The sequence below is a fragment of the Gnatocerus cornutus genome, chromosome 3, assembly GCF_029298725.1.
Source record: "Gnatocerus cornutus isolate USDA-ARS CGAHR chromosome 3, icGnaCorn1.1, whole genome shotgun sequence".
NCBI classification, from domain to species: Eukaryota; Metazoa; Arthropoda; class Insecta; order Coleoptera; family Tenebrionidae; genus Gnatocerus; species Gnatocerus cornutus.
In genome coordinates, this window is record NC_142235.1 from 20,810,623 (window position 1) to 20,835,824 (window position 25,202).

A 25,202-nucleotide genomic window follows, 5' to 3' on the forward strand; every position below is an offset into this window, starting at 1 on the left:
ACAGTTTTCTTCTCAAAACTTACTTTGCTCTATGATTGAGGTTAACTACAAACGTCAGTTGAAAAATCTAAACCCACATTTATAATAAGCGGCAAATTTCTTCGACATTTCATAGCCACCCTTGATGCTAGAAACATTTATAAACACCTAGTACAATTGATTCAACAAATTATTCATGAATTCTTAGAGTTTTGGGTGCCCCTCAGTTCCACCGGAAAGTTCTAACGACATTTATGTAAACGAATGTAAATATCTCAAAGCATTTGAATCTAAATACAAAGGACAAAGAATGGAAAGTGTGTCTATTACATGATCATCGGTACTTGTTACATGAATTGTCATCAAATACCGAAAACGAAGTGTGTCACTTAATTGTATTCATCTCGAGGATCTTCAAACGCGCAATCGCTATTTACAAAAGTGAAATTTGGCCTCAAACTGACAGATTTGTTTAAATTAACAATAATGTAACAATTAGCGACATCGCTTTTCCTTGAAGATGTTATGTAGTTGTTCGAAACTTTTAATTTTAATAGAGTAATTACATGCACGACGTGTGCCACTTTCTCTAATCGTGTCAAATTTGGCGACTTATTTTGCAACTGTTATAAATGGGTCACTCTCAATCATTTCCGAGGTGGAAAATTGTGTACTCCATCTGTTTACGTGCGGAAATAATTTATTTCTCGTGTTACTTTCGATGATATCTCGTTTGAAAATTATTGCAGTTTGCCGCTTGATCAAATCGGTAATTAGTAATTAGGGATGAGATAAAAGCTTTCTCCCGGGACACGATTAGGTGTAATCGTTGTTTACGTCATAAGTGCGGAAAGTGGCCCATTTCGTACGAGCGGGAATGTGGATGCACGAGGCGCCATTTAGTTATTACGACTAAAAAGATTTTTGATTAAATTTCGTATTTTCTCTAATTTTCGGAATACAAGAATGAAATTTGGAGGCGTTACTACTTTTGACTCGCTTGTTGCCTCTGCCAAATTCCACAATTTTAAAACAAATTTTTTAGAAATTTTTTTCTGGCAAAGAATTTTCAAGATTTTTGATTAAATTTAAGAATTATTTAGTCGTGAGCGCTAGTGATGCAAACATTTCAAATCTAAAATAACTAAATCTGCGGATTGGCGCTACTCTCCATCAGTAAAACTCCAACGGCGGACACTCATAGTGCCGTAAATTCCTCGGCATCACCATCCCATGCTGCACCTTAGCCACATCTTTCACATAACGCACAACCTCAGCCACCATCTCCTCCGGAATCTTCGCCCCAATCCCAGGAACGGCGTCAACGAGCACATCTTCATATTCTCTCTAAAACTAAATCTAAATTTTACTCTTCCAAAGTTCATCCTTACCTCATCAACAACCGTCTTCTCCTCCACAGTGGGCGCAGAAGAAGCGACCGACGGTTCCGACTTCACCGACTCAACCGAGGACTCCACTTCTTCGATCTTCGTGGTAAAATCTTGAGGAGCTTCCATTTGGGCAGCAGTCAAGCCTGCGTCCGCGAGAATGTCCGCTTTGAATTTCTCGATTTCGTCGTCGCTTTCACCCATCAACTCCTGCTGGACCGCCTAAAAGGAAAAAAGAACTTGAGGGTGTTGTCGGTGGTGAAGTTTCCCTACCCTAAGACGCTCCAAGTCTTCTAAGAGATACTTATCGTCTTCGGGTTTATCGAAATCTATTTTCTCTGAGAGTTCGTCGCTTTCTGCGTTGAGCGAGTCTTTGGTGTCTTGAGAAGTCGCGTCCTCTGGAGCTGTGCCAAAGAGATCAATATCTTTGTCTTCTTCGAGTTGTTGCGCAAAGGATTTATCCATCGGTTTGTTTTCTTCTGGGACTTTTTCGGTGGGAGCGTCTCCGTCGAGGTCCGCGCGTGTTTCCTCCACTTCCTCAAGTTCTTCTTCGGTCTTCACGTCTTCTTTTTCCCCGGTATACTCCTCCTCCAAGTCATCAGTGTCTCGTATCTTCATCAACAACTTCAAGTAGTTATCCTCCTCCTGGCTGGCGACGCTGGGGCACGACACCACCGAAACCCCGTCTTCTTTCTTTGATTCTTTCTCGGATTTTTCCGTGGAAGTCGAGGAAATCGTCCTGACAACCTCCACGGGTTTTTCTTCGGGGGGTTTTTCCCCGGAATCCTTCTCAACTTTCTCTTTGAACAACTCGAGGAACTTGTCTAAGAAGTAGTAGTTTCTTAGAGTCTGCGGAATCGACGCATCGATCTGGGCGAGAAATTGGTACAAATCCAGGAAGATTTCCACAGGGATCATCGCGGAACCACCTTCAGGCTCTTCAGTGAGGATCTCGCAGATGAGCACCATGGATTGGGTGAGATTTTCCGTCAAGTGTGCTGCACATAGCCTACAAACAGTCTTACCAACTTAGTGGGCAAAAAAGTTTCTACTCACCCGATGAACCTCAACCAGGGTATTGCCAAGTTGTCTTCGAAGCCCCCCAGGACTAAAATCTGGATCAAGTTCGGGTGCTCCAAGCAGGCGCCGATCCAGCGGTCCCATAACACTCTGAAGGTCACGGTTTTGCTACCAGCCATTTGCTGGAGGAGCGCTTTGAGCCATCCTGGGGTCATACCATGGTGGTCCCTGGGGATGGGGTACTCCAGGCGCGGCTTCACAGGCGGGGGGATGTTGAGGGACAGGCAGCGGAAGTACGTCGTGGACCATCTAGTTATACAGGGCCTTAGTGACCTCAATCCGCCTCTGGGTAAAAGTACAAATTTGGACTTACTTGAGGAGGTCGTTGGGTTGGCTTCTTATGGCAGCTTTCGCGAATTGGCGCAATAAGTACGGAAACGTTGGAGGAATGCAGATTTGATGGGAGGAGTACATTTGCTCCCCCATTTCCGGCATTTTCACGTTTGGCAATTGTTGTTGATAGTGGAGTTGCTATGGAAACCTATCGATTTGGAAGTTTTTAGAAAAGTCCCTAAACTTGGACAGAATAAAACAAATGAAATTCGAAAAGTCGCAGGACCGCCAATCCAACCAGAAAAGTTACTAGATCAAGATTATTTCCTCTTGAAATCACCGGGAAATCAAACCATTCTTCAAAAAGTGATTAAAATAGTTTTGCGGTCCGTTTCGCTGTGCTATCTTAATTTAATTTCGCGTTTTCGAATTTATTTCTGTGGCACTTAAACGAAAAAAACCCTAAAGCTGTCAATTGTCATTTATCTGTCAAAAGTGAAATTGTTAATAAACAAACCACAACCGAATTAATCCATTTTTAATGTTTCTTTCCGGTGTTTAAGCCCCAAAACGCGTCCCTGGAGTGTCTTCAACTTGGTATGAACGCAGCCAAACGCTTCGCCATGCAAAAAGGGGCCTCAAACCGTCACGGGGGCAAAGCGAAAGATATTGCAACCTCCTCACGTCACGAGTCCACAACAGACACGGAAACCTTCATCAACAATTTGCCTCTGATCAAACAGGCCGACAATGCGAAATTACTGCCGAGATATTCAGCGGGTACACATAACCTCACTTTATTTGTTTTAGCTCTAAAACGTAATTTTGTAGTTTTGGGGCGCACTGAAGACGATGGAGTGAATATGGATGACTTGGACCAGCTTCAGCTTGATTTGGAGAAGTTGATTTCCACGTGTGCTGTGAGAAATCGATTTTTAAGGGGCGAAATTGAGTCTATAGATAGAGTTGAGGAAAGACGCGATAGAAAGGGGAAATCCTACGATAAAGTGAGGGGGATTTGGGATTTCGGTGGATTTTAGTTGTTTTTTTAGGGGTCTCTGAAGAAGAAACGTCCAGACGATAAGTTCAAATATCGAGATTTGAAAAATGGGGGGCGCCCTATTAAACGACACTATCCTTTACCCGTTAATAGTCTCATAGGGGACGTGCCGCTTCGCCACGAGATCCCAAAGATCAATCTGCCCAAAAACGACACTTCTGATAAGTTCTGGGCCACAGTGGAGCCCTTTTGTGCAGCGATCACGAACTCCCACGCCATGGTAATGGGAATTGGGCCCCCATGACACCCTCTAATCCCTTTCTAGTTCCTAGATAAACTAATTGAAGAGTGTTCCCAAGAAATCGACGTGAAAATCCCGGAATTGGGGGACTATTATGCTAACGAATGGACCGACAACGTCACTGGAATGGAACAGGAACTAGGATTAGGCTCAAAGACAGTCGGCATGGACCTGAAAAAGAACGGACTGAGCGCGTAAGTAAAACAAATCGACCAATCACATCATCTAAAAGTCTCACCAGGATTGTGGACACGTTCTCAAACCCGAAAACTCAACGCCTATTGGCTGCTTTAATCGAAGAAAAAGTCATGACGTCATTTCCGGGAGTCACCGGAAAGTTAAAACGTAAGATTGCGAGTGTTCAGGTCCTCTAATGACAATTGTAGCTTCAGATTTGAACATCATCAAGTCGACTGGAGGGGCACGTGCTGCCATCTGCATGGACCGCCGGCTCAAAAAGGATCTGGTAGAGCAGGGACTTTTGAGCGTCGAGGATCTCGCCAAGGTAAAACTGTTATATTTTGACCCCGAGCCGTTTTGATTTGGCTCGATAAAAAAAGGTTCTCGGAATTTTTTCAATTTTTTGTTTCTAACCCAAAAAAAAATTCATAACTTTTTTTGGGTTGAGAACAAAAATTTGAAAAAATTCTAAGAACTGTTTTTCATAAGGTAGAAAAAAAATGAAAAACTTTCAGCCAAATCGAAAAGGGTCGAGATCAAAAGTGGTCGATTTGGTATGGAATACCCCATATACAGTGTGTTCATCTTATATTTGTAAATGTTAGAACGCGCCGGACGACGAGATCCTCCAAGAAATCAAAAAGTGTCAACAAGAACTCGCCACTGTTAACGAGTACAACGTTGAGGAACTAAAACGTTTGAAATCGATAGTAACGCGAGATCTCAAGAGACAGGAAATCAAAGCCACGTTGGATAAAGTCGACAATCAGGTGAGGTTATTTATACACGCGTCACGTACTATACTTTTTCTAAAAATCTGAGTTATGATTAAAACCCGTACGATTTGGTGACTTTTAGGTCCTGGAATTGTACAACAAAGTTCTAGTAACGAAACAAAAGCAGGCGCAACAAGCGAAAGACGAAGATTTCGATAAAGCCACGTTCACAAAGGTCCTGAAAGAGTTCGAACTTCAAGCCGACGTTCTGTTGAAGCAGCAGCAGAAACTCCAACAGGAGTTGTCGGAGTTGCATGAAGTTTGATTGACGTAGCGCCCTCTGGTTGTAATAATAAAAAACACATCGATTCTTATATAATTTTTTGACACATAGTAATTTACAAATTAGTCTGATATTTGGTGTTAAAGTTGTTTTGTCGTGATTGTGCCATGTTGTCACATTTACTAAATTACCTAAATTCCGTCAGATGGCACAACCGATTTATATTAATCTAGACATACTCGTAACACTTCTAGTAACAGAAATATATTTAAATTAACATCGACAAACGAAAGCGTTTAATTTGTACTGGGGGTTACACATATACAGGGTGTTTGTACAAACACTCTGCACACGTAAACAGGATCAACAAAATATAACACGTAACAGACACTGAAAAGTAGTTTCGTTTTTTTGCCTTAAGATGTTAAGGTCTTGGTAAAAAAATCACTCTTTTTTTTATTCAAATTGGCACTACTGTATGTGAATGATGTTAAAATATGAGAACAAAGAGTGCCAACCTGACAATCACAATTGTATGATGAGATGAACTTAACCTAAAAATCACTTAAAAAATATTGCTAGGAATTGAAAATGGCATTTATAAACTTGGCTACCGACGACTAAAATACGAATCTCTTTTGTTTCGGGGGCGGTCCTTGTGGTTATTTGTAACCAATCATGTTGTGTGTTTTGATCGGCCACGCCCCCACGTTAAAATAGTATACTATCACTGGCTATAAAGATTCTTGTCTGTATATATAAAATTCTCTAACAATAAGTGGTAATAAATATTCAAAACAGACACAAACAAAATATAGAAAATAAAAAACGAATATTTACACAGATCCGCTTATATCTAGAAATTATCACATATAGTCTATACAAATGATTATCATGGATTTTTAGATATTTTGTCCTGAAGGAGGATACTACGATCGAAACGTCGCGCTTCTACAACCATTGTCTAAACTAGAGCAGCTCGACACAAATACAACTTAAAATGGAATGTCGCCCATTACAAACTGTCAACGTACAAATTCAGTACTCGATGTATCAACTCGTACTGCTCAGCCGTCTGCACCATCCCTCCCCTATTCAACCTCAACGAGCACAAAATCGCCAAAACGTCAACATTGAAGTTGGTCTTCAACTGTTGAATCCCATTCAAAATCGCCAAGAAGCAACCGGTCCGACCAATCCCAGCGCTGCAATGGACGACAATCGGCGGAATTTTCGCCCCCGTGTCACTCGACCTTCGCCTCTCCCTTCGAATCGGCTTCATTTTCGGCTTCTCGGTCTTCACCGGCGTTTCGCTTTTATTGTCGCTGAGGAGATGCAACGCCATCTTTAACAACTGCTCCGGATTGGCCATCTTGTGATCTTGCCAATTGGGAAACCAATAATGGCGCAGCTTCCGCGTCTCTTTCTTATCGAAATTCGTCATTTCTAAATGCCGAATTATGCATTCCTCCAAGACTTCCTCCTTCACGTACTTGATTTTATAGTGCCCGTACTGCACCTCGTCCAATTCCTCGAATTTGAAGATTTCTTCCTCGGTTTGACTGTTGCGGTTCGTATCGAACGTGAATTTGTCACGTTCGCGGGTTGTTTTTACGTAGAAAAATGACTTGGATGCTGATTGGTCCTTTTTGCCCAATGGAAAGTACAACTCGCATTTGCTCCGCCCCTTTTCGACCAGACCGGTCAGCATCACGATACAAACGCACTGATTGGATAAGAGAAAGTCACGTGGGAGATTCGACAGGCGATATACTTACGTGAGTATGCCAGACCATCTCCCAGAAATCCTGACAGGTGTGGGCCATGGGGCCTTGGGTGGCGATGTAAACCGTCTCTGTGTAGTCGGGGCCCTGAAAAATGACAGTTTAGATTAACCCTGTAACTGTTGTAAATGTATATTTACAAGGTGATTATACAAGGTGTTTATAAATGTTTCTAGCATCAAGGGTGGTTAAGAAATGTCAAAGAAATTTGCCGCTCATTACAAATGTGGGTTTCGATTTTTCAACTGACATTTGCAGTTAACCTCAAACATGCAGCAAAGTAAGTTTTGAGAAATAAACTGTTCTAGTTGTGGTTTTAAACCTGAAAATCAAAAACTTGGACACAAAACTGTAACTGAAACGTCATTGATGTAAATAACAATATAAATAATTTTTAAGATAGTTATATTCACTATGAAACAAAGCGGCAAAATAGTGTACGACAGGAATTCCAGAGCCACCCTTGATGCTAGAAACATTTATAAACACCTTGTAAATGTTTCTAGCATCAAATGTCGTGCACTACTTTGCTGCTTTGTTTTCATAGTGAATATAACTATGTTCAACTTCATTCACGTCATTGACGTTTCAATTACGGTTTGTGTCGAAATTTCAAGTTTCAAATCACAACCAGAACAGTTTTCTTCTCAAAACTTGCCTTGCTTAGGTTAACTTCATGTTAGTTGAAAAATTTAAACCCACATTTATAAGGAGCGGCGAATTTCTTTGACATTTCATAGCCATCCTTAATGCTAGAAACATTTATAAACACGTTGTACGTTTTACCATTTTTCTTAGAAAATGCAAACGATAATAATTTGAAATTTTTGGAGACAAAAGTAAGCAGATAAGACGAATCGAATAAATAGATCCACATTTACGTGACACTTACGGTTATACCGGAAGTAGCAGTCAACTTGCTTATTTTTTTTATTTTTTTTTAAATGGAGCACCTATATTTTATTGTATTTTTGAATTCTATGTGGAAATTGAAAATCACTGTCTTTATAATGGGCTATACTTAATTGTTTAATTAAATTAGGGGAAAATCGAATGTATAGTTTGTACAGTGAGAGATTGAATGATAGAAAAGTCACTAAATTTACGCGCGAAATTTAAAATAACAAAATAAGCCCACTTACTGTCAACCCTGTCAACTCAGTTCGCGTAGGAATTTAGTGTAAGTGTATTTTGTTGCATAATTTGCTGTCAACCTTGACATATGTCAACTGTCAAAATCTCCCAATCTCTCACCGGATATAAAGTGCAGCTCATTCTGCTCAGTCGACTCTCCAGTGTAAAATTTCGAAAATTTTTGGGTGTAAAGCAGGCTTTCAATTCCCTGGGGAGAAAATTAGGTAAAAATCGAATGTATAGTTTGTACAGTGAGAGATTGAATGACCGAAGTCACTAAATTTACGCGCGAAATTTAAAATAACAAAATAAGCCCACTTACTGTCAATTCAGTTCGCCTAGGAATTTAGTGTTTTAAGTGTATTTTGTAGCACAATTTGCTGCCAACCTATCTGTCAACAGTCAAAATCTCCCAATCTCTCACCGGATATAAAGTGCAGCTCATTTTGCTCAGTAGACTCTCCTGTGTAATTTTTCGAAAATTTTTGTATGTAAAGCAGAGTTTCAATTCCTTAGGGCGAAAATTAGGCGAAAATTGAATGTATAGTTTGTACAGTGAGAGATTGAATGACCGAAAAGTCACTAAATTTACGCGCGAAATTTAAAATAACAAAATAAGCCCACTTACTGTCAACCCTGTCAACTCAGTTCAAGTATATTTTGTTGCATAATATGCTGCCAACTTATATGTCAACTGTCAAAATCTCCCAATCTCTCACCGGATAAACTATATACGTTGTACATCAAATGAAGACATACGTCGTTGCCTCTGCGTTATGAACAGAAAGAGGACATTTGACAAAAGTACGTCGTAACGTGACCACGGCCTTCTTGTTATTTTTGACTATTTGGTCAAAATACCTTAATATAGTTGGCGTGGATGTAGCTCTGCGAGCACGGGAGATGCACTCGACTGTGTTCGTTGGGCAGCACCCCCTTGTACCGATTGCGGCTCTGACTCCCTGAAACGTAGCACTTCTCTTGAAGATTCAGAGGGACTTCCCAGAACTCCGAATGCAGTTTGGGCACTCTTGCCACCTAAAAACTCCCATAAGACATTGACAATTGATAGTTTCACCCCACCTCGCACGCCATCTTCAAATCGGACACCGAAAGAACGCTCCCAGCAGTCTGGAGGTACTGAACGTTCTCCAGGTGCACCTTGAAGTCTTCCGAGAGTAATTGGGACGCTTCCAAATCCGGCTGTCTCGGGTAATACGCCTTCCTGTAGCCTTTGCAGTGTTTGGTGGTGCAGTCCTTGTAAGCCCCCTTCTGACAGAAGCCGCAAGGGGGCACGTAGAGATTCTCGTTGGAGAGGGATTTGCGCCTGCACTTGATGGAGCAGTTGCAGCGCTTCGGAATAGCCCCACATTTGTTGGTTTTACAGCCGTTGGCTTTACTGGGGACTGATTCGTAGATGATGCAGTTCCCGCAGGCTTCTTGCGATTTTCTTCGCTCGCAGATTTTTTTATCCATCATTGTGCACCCACACTTGTCCCCAAAAGATGTTAAATTAAGATTAGAAACGCTCTTTGCGGGGTTCAACCTCACAAAAGTCGGTTTTTCAGAAATACTAGAATTGGAGCCTAAATCTATGGTGAGACTAGCATTGGAGCCCCTCCGTTCCAACAGCCCTTTTGCCTTAATTCTCACCGGTTCCGTGCGGTTATCAGAAAAGTCCTGCAGTGTCATGATTTCCGGAAGAGTCTTGAGGGTCTGCGACCCCGAAATACTGTTGTTTGAAGCGAATTTCTTCAAATTTGAACTGAAATTTGGCGTCAGGGTGGTTTTGTGGTTACCATCATCGAATTCGCAGGACAATTTATGTTTTATCTGTCTTTTGGGGGTGTTGGGCATGGAGAAAACATCCCTGGAGACTTCCAAGCTCGTCGATTGTTTAGGGGGGTCCGAGTCGAGACTAACAGCTTTGAGTTTCCGTGACAAAGTTGGAGTTTTCGGCGACTGAATTTCCAGGATTGGATTGGGGCTCGCATTCAACGACTGTTCTGAGAGGTCCAAAGTGGGAAAAGTCCGTTCCTTTTTAGCGGTCGAGGCTGCATCGTCCATTTTCACCACCTGTAACAACAAATTTGAACTTTTTTTAGGTTAAGTTGCCATTGCCAACCCGTCGCCGAAAAACCCCGACTCTGGAGAAACGAAGAAATAATAAAAACGTTATTATTGGAAATTAGGTCATGTCAGCGGGGGTGGAACTAATTCCTCGAGAACTACGCTAAAGAGACTCACATGAATATCGAGGGGGCCGTGGGGTGCTTGCAAATCCACTTTTGTTTATTAGGGTTTTTGTTTATATTAACGAAATTAGATCCATTCCAAATGTTGGTAGTTCAGTTTGGTTGTTTCGGTCATGACGCACTGCGGTTTTTGTCACGTTTAGATTATCGTCCCAAAAGGATCAAATTCGGGTTTCGCTTCAAACATTTTGAAACAAGACTGGGGCAAGACTCGTCGGCCATTATAACAGGCTCGTAAACAGCTGTCTGTAGGTCAATTCGACACAGAGCTGGTCCGAAATCACACGCGAAGGCGCCGTGGAAACTGAAAGTAAAACGCGCTCGCACTTTTCGGACACGCTGTATAAGATCGATTCAGCTGATTCGTGAATGAACTCGGCTCAGCGCCCTCTAGAGGAGGCAAAATTACAGGGGTAGGGTGCAGGAAACGCTCTGTGGGGCTGCCAGGGGCTATTATTGCGTTTACTCTATTAATTGTATTAATAAAGTTTAATAGAGTTTAGGGATTTATGTTTTTTTTTTTGGGGGGGAAAGCAGCGCCATCTGTCGGGCGCTTGTTCGAAGTTCGGTAATCAGTGGGTTCCAGTGCGGCCAAATCAACTATAAATAAAAAATAAATCGTAAATAAAATTAGTCGCGTCTCCTTCCGCACGCCGTTCGTTGTTATCTGCATTCCGACATTCCAACCTACTTGTTATTGACGTCTGTCAAATGTCAAAGAACGTGTCTGTTTTTGACATAAGTGTGTGCCTTGAAAAGTTTCAAAAGTGGATTTTCCGCGCTTTGTGATGTGAAAAGCGCGACAATTTCCGCGAAAACCGAAAAATGATCGACTTCTAGCCACTTCCCGTGCAAGAAATGGACCCGTTATCCGCCGACTTGGCCCTGCAAGCGATTTTAGGTGAGCGTTTTTTTATCAGCGATTTTCGTCCGAAAGGTCGTTGCTTTTTCGGTTTTCCCCGACGGAAATTGTGCCCATTGTGCCCGAATTAGCCGAACGAATTGAATAAACGGCCATTTAGGGGGGAGGACATTGGCCATTGTATTGTTGACATAATAACAAGATCTGTATCTGGATGCTGCGGTAATTGCGTTAGTTTTATTGCCATGTATTGTTGACCTCATCCGCGCTCCCATTCAAACGCTCGAGGGGCGGCGATAGGCAACAGGTGGTGGCACTCGCCGCCGCCAACGGCGCACCCTCAAAAAACTTTCAAAGTCCCTCCACTAATCAAGGCACCTGCGAGAGACAAATGAGCGCAGCTTCTGTTGACGCAAGCACCCTTGATTGCCGGAAATCGGAAAACGCCGTCGATTCGGAGGTGAATTCCAACCACGTGTATAGTTGGTTGCCTGACTCGCCGGATTTTCCGCTTCGATAAGTTTTCCGTAATTTGAAATTGTTCGTTTCTTGGAAATTTGAACGCGACATCTGTTTTGCTTCATGATCGACGATAAGAGAGACGAAATTTGACACTTATTTACGATGATTTGGTCAGTTTTATCAATTTGCGTGACGTCACTATGCGTAATTGATAGGTTGGTGTCATTATGTTGGTATGAATGAATTTTTATTTGTTTGTGAAGAGTGCTAATCAGTTGGCTTTGTTTTTGAGACTTTCTTAAATTTTTCTCATATACAGGGTGGTTCATGCAGGCGCCGTAGACGCGTTAGATTTCAGCTAGAAATCGATCTTAGATAGTTCGAATTCAAAATTTTCATTTTTTAGATGTAGAAGTTAGCTGCCTTTTAGTCTCTAATTCAGACTCGGTTGCTATCTCGCTTATTTATTAAGCAATCTTAAAGTATTGGTGCTCATTTTACGCAGAATTTCACGCAGAATTCAAAAACGTGAGATTCGTTGAGATCTGCCCACAAATAACTGAGTTGTGAGGGATCAAAGTTTCGAATATTGAATTTTGAGTTGAAAATTTTCAAAGTTGAATATCTTTGAAACTACAAGAGATTTTTTGAAACGGTTTTCACCAGCGTTTTTCTCGGCTCATTCTTCTTCAGAATACGCCCTCAAAAGTCAAAAATTCGATGGTCGATTTTTTGGGCAAAAAATTTTGCGACTCAATCGATGAAGAATTTTCAATTTTTCGTTTTTTGATCGCTCCTCGTAAACTATATGTCCGATCGGTCTGAGATTTGGCCAGTTGATAGATCTCGAGCTGCTCTTTTGATCGATATATAATTCAATAGTACTAATTGCAGTTTTCGCCCCGAAACAGCGTCTTGAAAATGACCCTAAAATTAACCTCTAAAAATATAATTCGGTCGATATCTCGTATATTTGTTAATGAAATTTTAGCTGGATGGGCTCATTTACCGCAGAATTTCTCGCTGAAACCAAAAATATCTTTACATTTTTCGTACGTCAACAAGTAACTGAGTTAGAGGCGTTTGAAATTTTAGGTTGTCGCCAGAGGGCCAATATTTTGGAGGTTCGGAAACTAGGAGAGATCGAAATAAACGGTTTTTGCCAGCGTTTTTCTAGCAATTTTTTAGTTAAGAATTCGTAAATTTGATTTTTTTGAAATAAAATCTCATGACTAATATTATGTCAAACTTATGCGATTGAAATCTCGCTTATTTTTCGAGCAAACTTGCGTTATTCGGGCTCATTTTACGCAGAATTTCGCGCAGATGTCAAATTCGTGCCCAAAATCCACCTACGAGAACAAATAACCCAGTTAGGGTCTCTTAAAGTTTTTGGAAAAATTGTTTCAATGAACCACTGCGATTAAACCAAGTTTATTAGACCGTTTTTGCCTAAACGTCCCATTCATGAATCAACTCTTCCATGTAAATCATTGAAACTTGATTTTTTGCATTTTCCATACGTACGGTTGGGGACATAAAATCTTGGGCAATCGGTCAACAAAATGTCAACCAACAAAATTCCGTGTTCCCAACTGTAGGTACAAGACATGGATATTTCCACTTAGAATGTGCCTTTTCGGCCATTTCCACCCTCAAGTCGTGTCTGTCAACAGTTTATGTTAATGTTCTTCGTGCGTTTAACGTATTTTTACAATATCGATATAATTTCCCGTCTCGGTGATGCGTGAAACGCAGCTTGTGCGTTTATTGTCGATTAAAGGGTATCAAACACACCCTTGACAGGTGAGCTCTTCGCCCCCTAATTTCAAATTCAAAAAAAAAAAGAAAAAATCATTAAGCAAAACAAAGCAAGCCGTGACAAATCGCTACATCATCCGACGTAAAATTCCACAATAATGAGGTCCGAGGGGGCAAAGAGGGTGTTTTTTTCCGTTTTGATCTTCGCTCCTGTATCGACCAAACGCAGTTGTCAACGAGCGTTTGTTTCCGGAGAGCACGCGATCTTCGTATAATCGGCCAACTCCGATTTTCTCAAGAATTAGGAAAATCCGCGTAATCTCAGTGACCGGTGGTTAAACAAAATTAATTAAGAATAGTCGTGCGTGGACAAAGGGCGGCCGTCCATTTTCTGGCCGCCACACCCCCCATCCAATCGCGGCCGCGATCGATTTTCCTCCGTTTCCCCATTGGCGCTCGTTTGTTCCGGTCGCCGCCCCTTCACCGCTTATCGCGTTATCAATAAACAAATAAAAATTATTAATAAATGATCAAATTCGCAATTATCAGTCTCGGGAGACTTGATTCTCCATTTCGGTGCGATTGTCGATGCGATTTTGTTACTTTTCCCCTCCGTTCGGTTGGTTACTTGGTAACCGGGGAGCGGTGAGTGGGGGGTTAAATATCGTTTAACTCCTTAAATATTTTATTAAATAATTCAGTTGGCGTTGCAACAGATTGTTTGCGGTGCGCGTTTGTTTTTTCAAAGTCAAGATGGCTTGATCAATTGTTTTTTTGACACGGCCTTTGTGATTTTTCGTTTGATTTTGTGATGTGTGAGTGATCGGAATTATGGAATTTTGGGATATGGACGATCGCAGAGAAAACAGACATCGCAATGGACAAGGTGATTTTCAACGAAAAAAAAAAAAATAATAAAACGGATTTAATATTTTTATTTCGACTCGTGGCGATTAATTACAGCTTTCGCCGTTCTTTTTGAGTCTTTTTTGGGTTGGTACGATTTCGGTTGTCATTATTAGCGCGTTCTTTGCTCGTTGTTTTTTGTTTCGAAAACGGGACGCTTGATCGGTTGGGAAAAGTCGCGATCATGGCCTCCTAGAAACGAAATTTTAGGCCTGCTCCGATATTCGCCAATTATCGCCGTCTTGATTAAATATTTTCTTTTGTGACGCAACTTTTAGCGTTTATCCAACTGATTATCCCAATTATCCGATGTGCGTTTATTTTTAGCCGCGTTCAGGAAACAATCGAATCTCGATACGCCTCCTCGGGATTTTTTATAGTCGTCATCCCCTTCGTTTGTTTAGTCAATAGCGCACTCAATTGTTTATCACCGTTGCCCGGGCAACAGTCATTTTGGCGAATAACAGGTTGCCGAATCATTATCGATTGTCGTTTTTTTTTTCTTCTTTTGTTTAATGGATGCAAGGTCTAATTGTTAGCCGCGTGCGAAACGCAAAGAAAATAATAATTATTTAGCGAAAGTCAATCGAAATCGCAGACAATAATATAGTAATAACGGTTTCGATTTTCTTTTTCGCCGAACGAAGAAACGCTGATATGCTCTGTTAAGTCGATTGTCGATTATTAGCTCGAGTGCGACCCGAAGAAAATAATTAAAGATGTTTTTCCGATAGAAAAATGCGGCGGTCGTGTGCTCCGGTTAACCTAGAATTTTTTCCCTGAAGAAGCGAGTCGAAACGTTCGAAAACTAACCCCGCTTTGTTTTCAAGGTTGCGGATCGGACTTTGTTCAGGGGGTATCGACAACGAGCACACTTTATTAATTTTCCGAAATTTGAAAATTTGTCAAAATATGTCAAAATTCTGATATCGATATCTCGGTTAGTTTTTGGAGTAAACTTGTGTTGATATGCATCATTTTACGCAGAATTTTACGGAGATTCCAAATCTGGGATTGAAATTCGGATCCGACAACAAATAACTGAGTTATGGCCGATCAAAGTTCCGAATAGTTGATTTTCATTTTTCCTTATTTTTAAAGTTAAATATCTCGGAAACTATTAGAGATATTGAGACGCGGTTTGCGCCATTATTTTTTTCGGTTCATTTTACGTTAGAAAAAGTCATCAAAAGCCCAAAATTCGATAGTCGATTTTTCGCGAAAAAAAAATCCGAGTGAAAATTTTTCAATTTTTCGTTTTTTGGCCATAACTCGTAAACTATTTGTCCGATCGATCTCAAATTTGGCCACTAGATAGATTTTGAGCTCCTCTTTCGATTAATGTAAAACACAAATATATAAACGTCGTTTTCACCTTGAAAATAGTAATTAAAAATCACCCCAAAATGACCTCTTCAAAACAGTTTTGGTCCAATGCCTCGTTTTTTAATTAAGCAAACTTTGCAAATTTAGGCTCATTTTACGCAGAATTTTACGCTGAATCCAAAGCCGCAAGAATTTTTAATTTTCGTCAACAAATAACCGAGTTATGGCCGTTTGAAATTTCGGATTGTCGCCAGAGGGCCAAATTTTTGACGGTTCAAAACAATTCGTGCTCGATATCTCGGAAACTATTTCAGATATTGGAATGCGGTTTGCGCCATTGTTTTTCTCGCGATTTTTCACATAAGAAATAGTTTTTGGAAAATCTAATAGTCGAAAGTTGCAAATTTTCGCAAAAATTCATCACCAAAACTATGGCCAAACTTCTCATATCGATATCTCGCTTATTTTTTAGAGTAAACTTGAGTTATTATACATCAGAGAACGCAGAATTTTACGCAGATTCCAAATCTGGGATTTAAATTCAGATCCGACAACAAATAACTGAGTTATGGCCGATCAAAATTTCGAATAGTTGATTTTCATTTTTTCTCATTTTTCCCAATTTTCAAAGTTAAATATCTCGGAAACTATTAGAGATATTGAGATGCGGTTTGCGCCATCGTTTTTCTCGGCTCATTTTACGTTAGAAAAAGTGCATAAAAGCCCAAAATTCGATAGTCGATTTTTCGCGAAAAAAAATTGCGACTCAAACGATGAAAATTTTTCATTTTTTTTAATTTTTGGCCATAACTCGCAAACTATTTGTCCTATAGATCTCAAATTTGGCCAGTAGATAGATTTTAAGCTCCTCTTTCGACTGATGTATAATTCAATGCTATTAAACGTCGTTTTCATTTTGAAAACTTTGATTGAAAATCACCCTAAAATGATGTTTTCAAAACAGTTTTTGGCCAATACCTCGTTTATTTATTAAGCAAACTCAACAAATTTGGGTCTCATTTTACGCAGAATTTCACGCTGAATCCAAAAATATGATAATTTTTTAAAATTTGTCAATAAATAACCGATGGCCGTTTGAAATTTTGGGTTGTCGCCAGAGGGTCAAATTTTCGAAGGTTCGAAACAATTCATGCTCGATATCTCGGAAACTATTTCAGATATTGGAATGCGGTTTGCGGCACCGTTTTTCTCGCGATTTTTTACATAAGAAATCGTTTTTAGATTTTCCAATAGTCGAAATTTGCAAATTTTCGCGAAAATTCATGATTAAAACTATACCAAATTTCTCATATCGATATCTCGCTTATTTTTTAGAGTAAACTTGAGTTATTATACATCAGTGAACGCAGAATTTTACGCAGATTCCAAATCTGGGATTTAAATTCAGATCCGACAACAAATAACTGAGTTATGGCCGATCACAGTTTCGGATAGTTGATTTTCATTTTTTCTCATTTTTCCCAATTTTCAAAGTTAAATATCTCGGAAACTATTAGAGATATTGAGATGCGGTTTGCGCCATCGTTTTTTTCGGCTCATTTTACGTCAGAAAAAGTGCTTAAAAGTCCAAAATTCGATAGTCGATTTTTCGCGAAAAAAAATTGCGACTAAAACGATGAAAATTTTTCATTTTTTTTAATTTTTGGCCATAACTCGCAAACTATTTGTCCTAGAGATCTCAAATTTGGCCAGTAGATAGATTTTAAGCTCCTCTTTCGACTGATGTATAATTCAATGCTATTAAACGTCATTTTCATTTTGAAAACATTGATTGAAAATCACCCTAAAATGATGTTTTCAAAATAGTTTTTGGCCAATACCTCGTTTATTTATTAAGCAAACTCAACAAGTTTGGTCTCATTTTACGCAGAATTTCACGCTGAATCCAAAAATATGATAATTTTTTAAAATTTGTCAATACATAACCGAGTTATGGCCGTTTGAAATTTTGGGTTGTCGCCAGATGGCCAAATTTTTGAAGGTTCCAAACAATTCATGCTCGAAATCTCGAAAACTATTTGAGATATTGGAATGCGATTTGCGGCATCGTTTTTCTCGCGATTTGTTACATAAGAAACAGTTCTTTGATTTTTCTACAGTCGAAATTTGCAAATTTTCGCAAAAATTTATGACTAAAACTATTTCGCTTATTTTTTGAGTAAATTTGAGTTACATGAGCTCATTTACCGCAGAATTTCGCGCTGAATCGAAAAATATCCTTATTTTTCTCGGACGTGAACAAATAACTGAGTTAGAGGCTTTTGAATTTTGGGGTTGTCGCCAGAGCGTCAACCTAGAATTTCTCCCTGAAGAAGCGGCTCGAAACGTTCGAAAACTAACCCCGCTCTGTTTTCAAGGTCGCGGATCGGACTTTGTCAGCGGTATCGACAACGAAGCCCTCGACTTCTCGCAGCTCGAGGACTTCATCAACAGCGAGGGCTCCCAAAGCAACAACACCTATTTCAACGAGTCGCTGAACTCCACTCCTCCGTCGGGGAAGCTTCTGAATGTCATCGTGGAGAACAAGAGGAATGCGGGGCACTCGCTGCCGGAAAGTCCTCCAGATAGCAGCTCCGAGCACCCTTACAGTCCGCAGGAAGGGTGCGAGGCGGCGATCAACCCCTCGGATAACATCTACACGACATTAGGGCCGAGCATTTATAAGCCGACGATTATCAATCCGATGCTGGGGGATAATCTCATTCTGGGGTCGCATATCGTCGTCACGGAGCAAAGCGAGGGGTTGATGGAGAACGGGAATCTTCTGCCAGACGGGAGGATTATTGTTAATCAGAACGACACTCTCCTCCAGGAGAGGATAATGTTGCCGGAGGATAACCGCCAGATTTTGTTGGGTAACGGAGAGGCGACACCGAATTTGTACAAAGACAACAATCTGGTGCACCTGGGGTACAACCCCGGGATGGAGAGCAACATCTGCGAGCCCAACCTGGAGATCCAGACGGTTTACACGAACCTCCAGAGCGCGCCGAAGAAGAGGAAGCTCTCGCAGGACTCGCCGCTGGTTAAAAGCGAGCCCGAGCATTGTTCGACGAGTCAGTTGAGTCCGCCGGGGCCGCTGTCCACGCCGATGGACGAGGAGTACGCGTCGTCCGAAGCGTGTCTTTCTGAGTCCCAATACCAATGCATTCGGTTTAGTGCGTTTCAACAGCCGCAATGGCACGCTTTGTGCGACCAGAATCTCACGGAATTGTAAGTGGGTTTGTGGTCTTCCAGTGGTAATTTCTTTTTTTAGGCCGATTCCACACTATCGGGTGGATGCTGATAAGGGGTTTAACTTCTCCAACGCCGACGACGCCTTCGTGTGCCAGAAGAAGAACCATTTTCAGGTGAGGAAGCGCCTAGAGCTCCGAATATTGGATACTTTTTAAAATAGGAAATTGTGTTCTAAGGCGAAAAAGTGTTTCTTTTTCGACCGAGCCTTTTTTAATGGCCGAGGCGAAAGTCAATAAAACCTAATTTTTAAAGTTAAATATCTCGGAAACTATTAGAGATATTGAGATGCGGTTTGCGCCATCGTTTTTCTCGGCTCATTTTGCCTTAGAAAAAATTCTCAAAAGCCCAAAATTTTCGTCAACAAATAACTGAGTTATGGCCGTTTGAATTTTTAGGTTGTCGCCCTTCTTTAAAACAGTGATTTGGATCATAAGGCCAGAAAATGCTCTTTGGAAGTCTGAGTGAAAAAAATAATATCTAGTTTCTTTTTTGGGGGCCTAAGCCGCCAAACGCCTGTTTCCGTCCTATTTATATATCTCCAAAAAAAATGGACGGCGATCTAAAATGGTTATTTGTGTACCAAGCCGAAAAAGTGTTGTTTTTTCGACCGAGCCTTTTTTTAAGGCCGAGGCGATAGCCAAAGGCAAAATTGCACTTTTTGGCTACGATACACCCAAGACTTTTTAGGTGACATCAATAAATTAAGAAGTAAATTAATTTTTAATTATGATTTATTGATCTACTCATTTATAACAACTGAACAATTGTAAATATTATATACAATTGTAAATTATATACTGAGTTAAATGTTAAAAGTTAAATGTCGTTTTAGATCACTTGCCACGTCCAACTTCTCGGCGATGCTCAATTCGTGAAGACACCCGACGGCTTCCAGAAGATCTCCAGTTTCCACATCCATTTCTACGGGGTGAAACACGACTGCCCCACCCAAACCATCAGAGTGGAGCAAAGTCAGAGCGACCGGAGCAAGAAGCCGTTCCATCCAGTTCTGTACGTATCTAACAAACTCTCCAGAAGGTGGAAATATATAATAAATCCCCGTTTCAGGGTGGAGTTGATCAACTCCCAAGTGACGAAGGTGACAGTGGGGCGCCTCCACTTCAGCGAGACGACGTCAAACAACATGCGGAAGAAAGGCAAGCCCAACCCAGAACAGCGCTACTTCCAGCTGGTGGTGGGGCTGCACGCGCACACCTCCAACGGCAACTTCCCGGTGATCAGCCACGCCAGCCAGAAGATCATCGTCAGAGCGTCGAACCCGGGGCAGTTCGAGAGCGACGTGGAGTTGTGCTGGCAGAAGGGGCAAACCCAAGTAAGTTAAAACTGTCGGCGAGGACGCGGCTGTACCTCAAGGTTTTGCTCTGTTGGAGGACTCCATCTTCCACAATGGTAAAGTGGGGATCAACACCGACCGCCCCGACGAGTCTTTGGTCGTCCACGGGAACATCAAGGTCACCGGACATATCATCCAGCCAAGCGACGTGAGGGCGAAGAAGAACATCGTCGAATGCGACACCGCCGAGCAGTTGCGCAACGTGCAGAAGCTGAGGGTCGTCAGGTAAGGAAACGCTTGGTACGAGTGGTGGTGTTAATTTGTCTTCAGGTACGATTACGAGCCGTCGTTCGCGTCGCAGTTGAGTCGGGAGGCTCGTTCGGACACTGGGGTGATCGCTCAGGAGGTTGCGAAGATCCTTCCGGAGGCGGTGCGACCTGCTGGTGATCTTCTGCTGAAGAATGGGACTTCCATTGATAATTTTCTTGTGGTTAACAAGGAGAGGATCTTCATGGAGAATATTGGGGCTGTTAAAGAGTTGTGTAAAGTTACTGATAATTTAGAGACGAGGATTGATCAGTTGGAGAGGATAAACAGAAGGTTGAATAAGTTGAAGAGGGGCGACAGTCTCAAGTCGACGAGCACTGGTAAGTCAAGAGTCGATTTTTAAAGAGAATTGGCTTCTGCGCCAAAACGATTTCTTAGCGAGACGAGCTTTCGCTGTGAGCTTTGCGGCAAAGTACTGTACATGATTTTTTAAACTGATTTTTCTATAATTAATAAATAGGAGTGCTAATTACGAACGTTCAGCTCACGAAATGACCAAGAATTTTTCGTTTTTTAATGAATTCGGGAATTTTGGCAGTTTTGATTAAAATTTCTTTGGAAATAAATATTTACATAACAAGTGCGAAAAGTGATAAATTTCGCTCGGGTGGGAATGTTGATGCACGAGGCGGCAAACACATGTGTACAAAAAAAGACGCTTTCTTACGAGTTATGTACATTTTTTTATTAATAGAAAATTCTGTATTTTGAGTTCGCTTAAATAAAATTTTTCAAAAATTGTTGTTTTTGGTCCTAAAATTTTGTAATTTGGTGCATTTACTGAACGCACTGAAAGTAATAAATCCTCCAAATTTCATTGGTTTATCGTGAAAACCCTTTGGGCTACAGAATTTAATACAAAATTTTGAATTTTCAGCTTGTCTAACAAATAAAAAATTCGAAAAATCGTTGCTTCTGGTCCGAAAATTTTGTAATTTAACACTCAATAAACGCACTCAAAGTAATAAATCCGCCAAATTTCATTGATTTATCGTAAAAACTGTTGGAGCTACAGAATTTAATCCAAAATTTTAAATTTTCAACACGTCTTACAAATAAAAAATTCCAAAAATCGTTGCTTCTGGTTCTAAAATTTTGTAATTTAGTACACTTAATTAATAATAAACGCACTCAGAGTAAAAAATCCACCGAATTTCATTGATATATCGTAAAAACTATTGAAGCTACAGAATTTAATACAAAATTTTAAATTTTCAGCTCGTCTAGCAAACAAAAAATTCGAAAAATTCTTACTTTTTGTTTTAAAATTTTGTAATTTTGTACAATCACTCAACACACTTAAAGTAATAATTACACCAAATTTCATTAAATTATCGTAAAAATTGTTGGAGATATAGAATTTAATGCAAAATTTTTGATTTTGAACTCGTTCTACAAATAAAAAATTTCAAAAATCGTTGCTTCTGCTCCGAAAATTTTGTAATTTAGTATACTTAATAAACACACTCAAAGTAATAAATCCACCATATTTCATTCGTTTATCACGAAAACCGTTTGGACTACAGAATTTAATCAAAATTTTAATTGTCAGCTTGTCTAGCAAATAAAAAAATTCGAAATATTCTTAGTTTTTGTTTTAGAATTTTGGAATTTAGTACACTCACTGAACAAACTTAAAGTAATTAATACACCAAATTTGATTAAATTATTGTAACAATTGTTGGAGATATAGAATTTATTACAAAATTTTGGATTTTGCCGCACAAATGAAAAAATCTAAAAATCGTTGCTATTGGTCCTAAAATTTTGTAATTTGGTACACATCTCTGAACGCACTTAAAGTAATAATTACACCAAATTTCATTAAATTACCGCAAAACTTATTGGAGATCCAGAGTTTAATACAAAATTTTAAATTTTGGACTCGTCCTACAAATAAAAAATTCCAAAAATTGTTGCTTTTGGTCCTAAAATTTTGTAATTTAGTTCACTTAATAAACATACTTAAGGTAATAAATCCACCAAATTTCATTGATTTATCGTAAAAACTGGTGGAACTACAAAATTTACAATTTTGAGCTCGCCGTACAAAAAATCGCAGTGGGCCGAGTTAGCACCTTACAATGACAGTGGTAGCATAAAAATTCTAAACCTCATTTTTCCTGCAGCGAGTTTTTGTAGGCGCCAAATTTAAAATGCCGCTCTACGATTGGTCGTTCAGCAGAGATTCTTGAAAAATTGACGTTTGACATTGTGTTGTGGAGCCATCTATTAATAAAAATTGACATGTATCCACTGCAGGTTTCTTAAATTGCTCCTTTGTAAACTTGAATATTCTCTGCAGGAAAAATAGGCATTTCTATTCTTCTACCTTTTTTGACGCTTATAAACTTTCCTTTTGTTTGTTTCTAGTGAGCAGCTTAAAGAACTCCCTCTCCCAAAAATGCTCGAAACATCACTGCACCCGAGACGACGAGCTCTGCTCGAACAAATTCATCCAAATAATCATAGTGGTCTTGGTGCTCATCATGGCCTTCTGGTAATAATAATGATTTATTTCCCTTTCTGCTCCTCATTCAAACAAATTTGCAGCTTGGCAGCAATAACAACTTTGTACCTGATGGAGGCGTCGCGTCACAACCAATTCGCTCACACGAACCTCCAAGCCACTCACCGTTCCGTCGTCACCAAGCGACAAATGAAACCTCCAAAAAGTCACCAATCGTGGCACACCATGACCGATCATCACCGAACCAACACATTCATCGATGACGTCACTAAAACATCGATCGACCCGAGTTTAGCAAAGAGATCGTTGTCGATCATTGGAAGGCCTCCGGATTGCCTGTCGGTCGATCAAGACCTGGAAAGTAGCCAACTGTGTCAGATTTACTGTTGCGCGGCTTCCTCGCCGGTGGTTCCCCCGCCAGAGTCGCCCAATTCGATCTATGGCGATAAGAACACGAGCAATAATAACAAAACGGGCATTTTGAACATTGAGAGGAGCAAAATAGCGACGCCGTTCCATTCGAGCACCAACGAGATCGACAAGAGGCAAAAACGCGACGCCTTCGACTTGCCCGGCGACGAGCTCTTCGATGCGCCAGACGATCAAGTCTTCTTGATTGTCGTTCAAGGACGCAACTTCAACACGACCTTGACGCGGAACTACTTGCGCTCCCAAACCGAGCCCCCTCACAATTATTCCTATTCCGTTCCTATTTCGAAATACATGCCAGACGAGTTCGTCAGTCTTATTTTCCGGTAAGTTGGCCCTTCTGGGGGTGGTTGTCTTAAGAAGGTGTTCTAGGTGCACTCAAAACACCATCAAAGAGATAGAGTACTGTGGGAACGACCACAGAGAGCCTGGATGTTCTTTTAACGACGAAGAGAAGCCTCAAATTCGCCATAAAATTAACGAGCAGAGTCCAAGTCAGAGCACGCAGAGCGTGGCGTTCGAGGTCAATATGGCCGATTTTCAATCCAAAGTCATGACGTACAGAGCGTCGATCAAGTCGACTCAGGTTTGTGTTTAGCTTCAATTGGTTTAGGTTGCAAATTGGCAAATTTTTATCGTGTGATTCGTTCCTGTTGCTATGGTTTTGGGGGACAAAAGATGATCGCGTACGTTTGCCAATGTAATGTTTAGTTGAGTAACCTTAATTCACAACAAACGTCAAATTCTGGGGAATAATGATACCAACCTTGTCATCTTGAAATAACTCTCAAAGTGACATTAGCAATGTAAGCCAACTGTGTTCGGTTTAGGTTGCAAATTGTCAAATTTTTATCGTTTAATTCCTTCCTGTTGCTGTGAGTTGGGTTTTGGGGGGCAAAAGATGATCGCGCACGTTTTGCCTAACTGTCAACGTGACATTAGCAACCTAAGCCAACTGTGTTCTAGTCGACTCAAGTTTGTGTTGAGTTGCAAATTATATAATTTTTATCGTGTAATTCGTTCCTCTTGCAATGTGAGTTGGGTTTTTGGGGGCAAAAGACGATCGCGTACATTCTGACAATGGAATGCTTAGTTAGATAATCTTAATTCACAACAAACGTCAAATTCTGGGGAGTAATGATACCAACCTTGTCAACTTGAAATAACTGTCAAAGTGACATTAGCAACCTAAGCCAACTGTGTTCTAGACTTTAATTAATTGTGTTTTTTTTTGCAGAATCCGTGTAAACTGAACAATCCGGGAGAATTCATCGAATACAGTTTCCATTTTTACCGGCAATGTGATGAATAAAACATACGTACTATTTGATCTTACAATTAGAACAAAAGCCACATGACATGTTTATTTATTGTTTTTAAATATTTTATTTTTTTAATTGTTTTATTGAAGGACGTGTTCGATGTAACGCCACCTAGATTTAGAGTACCTGTATTTACAAATTTTGGGACACTGATTTAGAGGAAAAAAAGCACCAAATCGTAGATATAGTCATTAAGCTTTATATGAATTTAGTCACAGACTATAAATGACTCATATCAAGTACTTAAGAATTTGTCCGTCCAGTAACTGTAAATGTGTAGGTTAGGAGTTATGATACTCATTTTAAAAGTTATGGACATATTTTTATCATTTTATAGATGAACAAATAGCTAGAATCATGCAATATTATTGTGATTGTGTAAAATAAATTGTTTTTTTCTTATTTCAAAACC

At 40.3% G+C, this 25,202-nt stretch overlaps 4 protein-coding genes across 7 annotated transcripts; 2 read left to right on the top strand and 2 right to left on the bottom strand.

Moving 5' to 3' along the window:
* Window positions 1-506: 506 nt before the first annotated feature.
* LOC148178044 (uncharacterized) lies at window positions 507-3,019 on the bottom strand. Its single transcript, XM_088033462.1, has 5 exons — window positions 2,761-3,019; window positions 2,424-2,696; window positions 1,641-2,376; window positions 1,371-1,589; window positions 507-1,326 (listed from the first exon to the last, which is right to left on the bottom strand). Exons 1-5 carry the CDS (start codon window positions 2,880-2,882, stop codon window positions 1,153-1,155), a joined length of 1,524 nt encoding a protein of 507 aa, XP_087889588.1. The 5' UTR covers window positions 2,883-3,019; the 3' UTR covers window positions 507-1,152.
* A 146-nt stretch (window positions 3,020-3,165) lies between these two features.
* On the top strand, window positions 3,166-5,296 carry Ada3 (transcriptional adaptor 3). The gene is made up of 8 exons (XM_088033464.1): window positions 3,166-3,500; window positions 3,552-3,727; window positions 3,773-4,000; window positions 4,046-4,215; window positions 4,263-4,366; window positions 4,408-4,526; window positions 4,807-4,971; window positions 5,060-5,296. Exons 1-8 carry the CDS (start codon window positions 3,320-3,322, stop codon window positions 5,240-5,242), a joined length of 1,326 nt encoding a protein of 441 aa, XP_087889590.1. The 5' UTR covers window positions 3,166-3,319; the 3' UTR covers window positions 5,243-5,296.
* On the bottom strand, window positions 5,284-10,501 carry LOC148178046 (uncharacterized). Its single transcript, XM_088033459.1, has 5 exons — window positions 10,366-10,501; window positions 9,202-10,194; window positions 8,980-9,156; window positions 6,979-7,071; window positions 5,284-6,926 (listed from the first exon to the last, which is right to left on the bottom strand). The coding sequence occupies exons 2-5, from the start codon at window positions 10,183-10,185 to the stop codon at window positions 6,216-6,218; spliced, it is 1,965 nt and encodes a 654-aa protein (XP_087889585.1). The 5' UTR covers window positions 10,186-10,194; window positions 10,366-10,501; the 3' UTR covers window positions 5,284-6,215.
* Window positions 10,502-10,887: 386 nt separating this feature from the next.
* LOC148178047 (myelin regulatory factor) lies at window positions 10,888-25,200 on the top strand. Of its 4 annotated transcripts, none has more exons than XM_088033456.1 (11): window positions 10,888-11,274; window positions 18,069-18,924; window positions 18,968-19,061; window positions 19,781-19,959; window positions 20,017-20,281; window positions 20,337-20,527; window positions 20,573-20,889; window positions 22,943-23,069; window positions 23,123-23,794; window positions 23,841-24,054; window positions 24,706-25,200. In XM_088033456.1, the coding sequence occupies exons 1-11, from the start codon at window positions 11,232-11,234 to the stop codon at window positions 24,778-24,780; spliced, it is 3,033 nt and encodes a 1,010-aa protein (XP_087889582.1). In that variant the 5' UTR covers window positions 10,888-11,231; the 3' UTR covers window positions 24,781-25,200. The 4 variants fall into 4 exon arrangements, with proteins under 4 accessions (XP_087889582.1, XP_087889583.1, XP_087889580.1 ...); XM_088033457.1 differs by having other exon boundaries at window positions 20,340-20,527; XM_088033454.1 differs by lacking the exon at window positions 10,888-11,274 and adding an exon at window positions 14,145-14,344.
* Window positions 25,201-25,202: the final 2 nt, after the last annotated feature.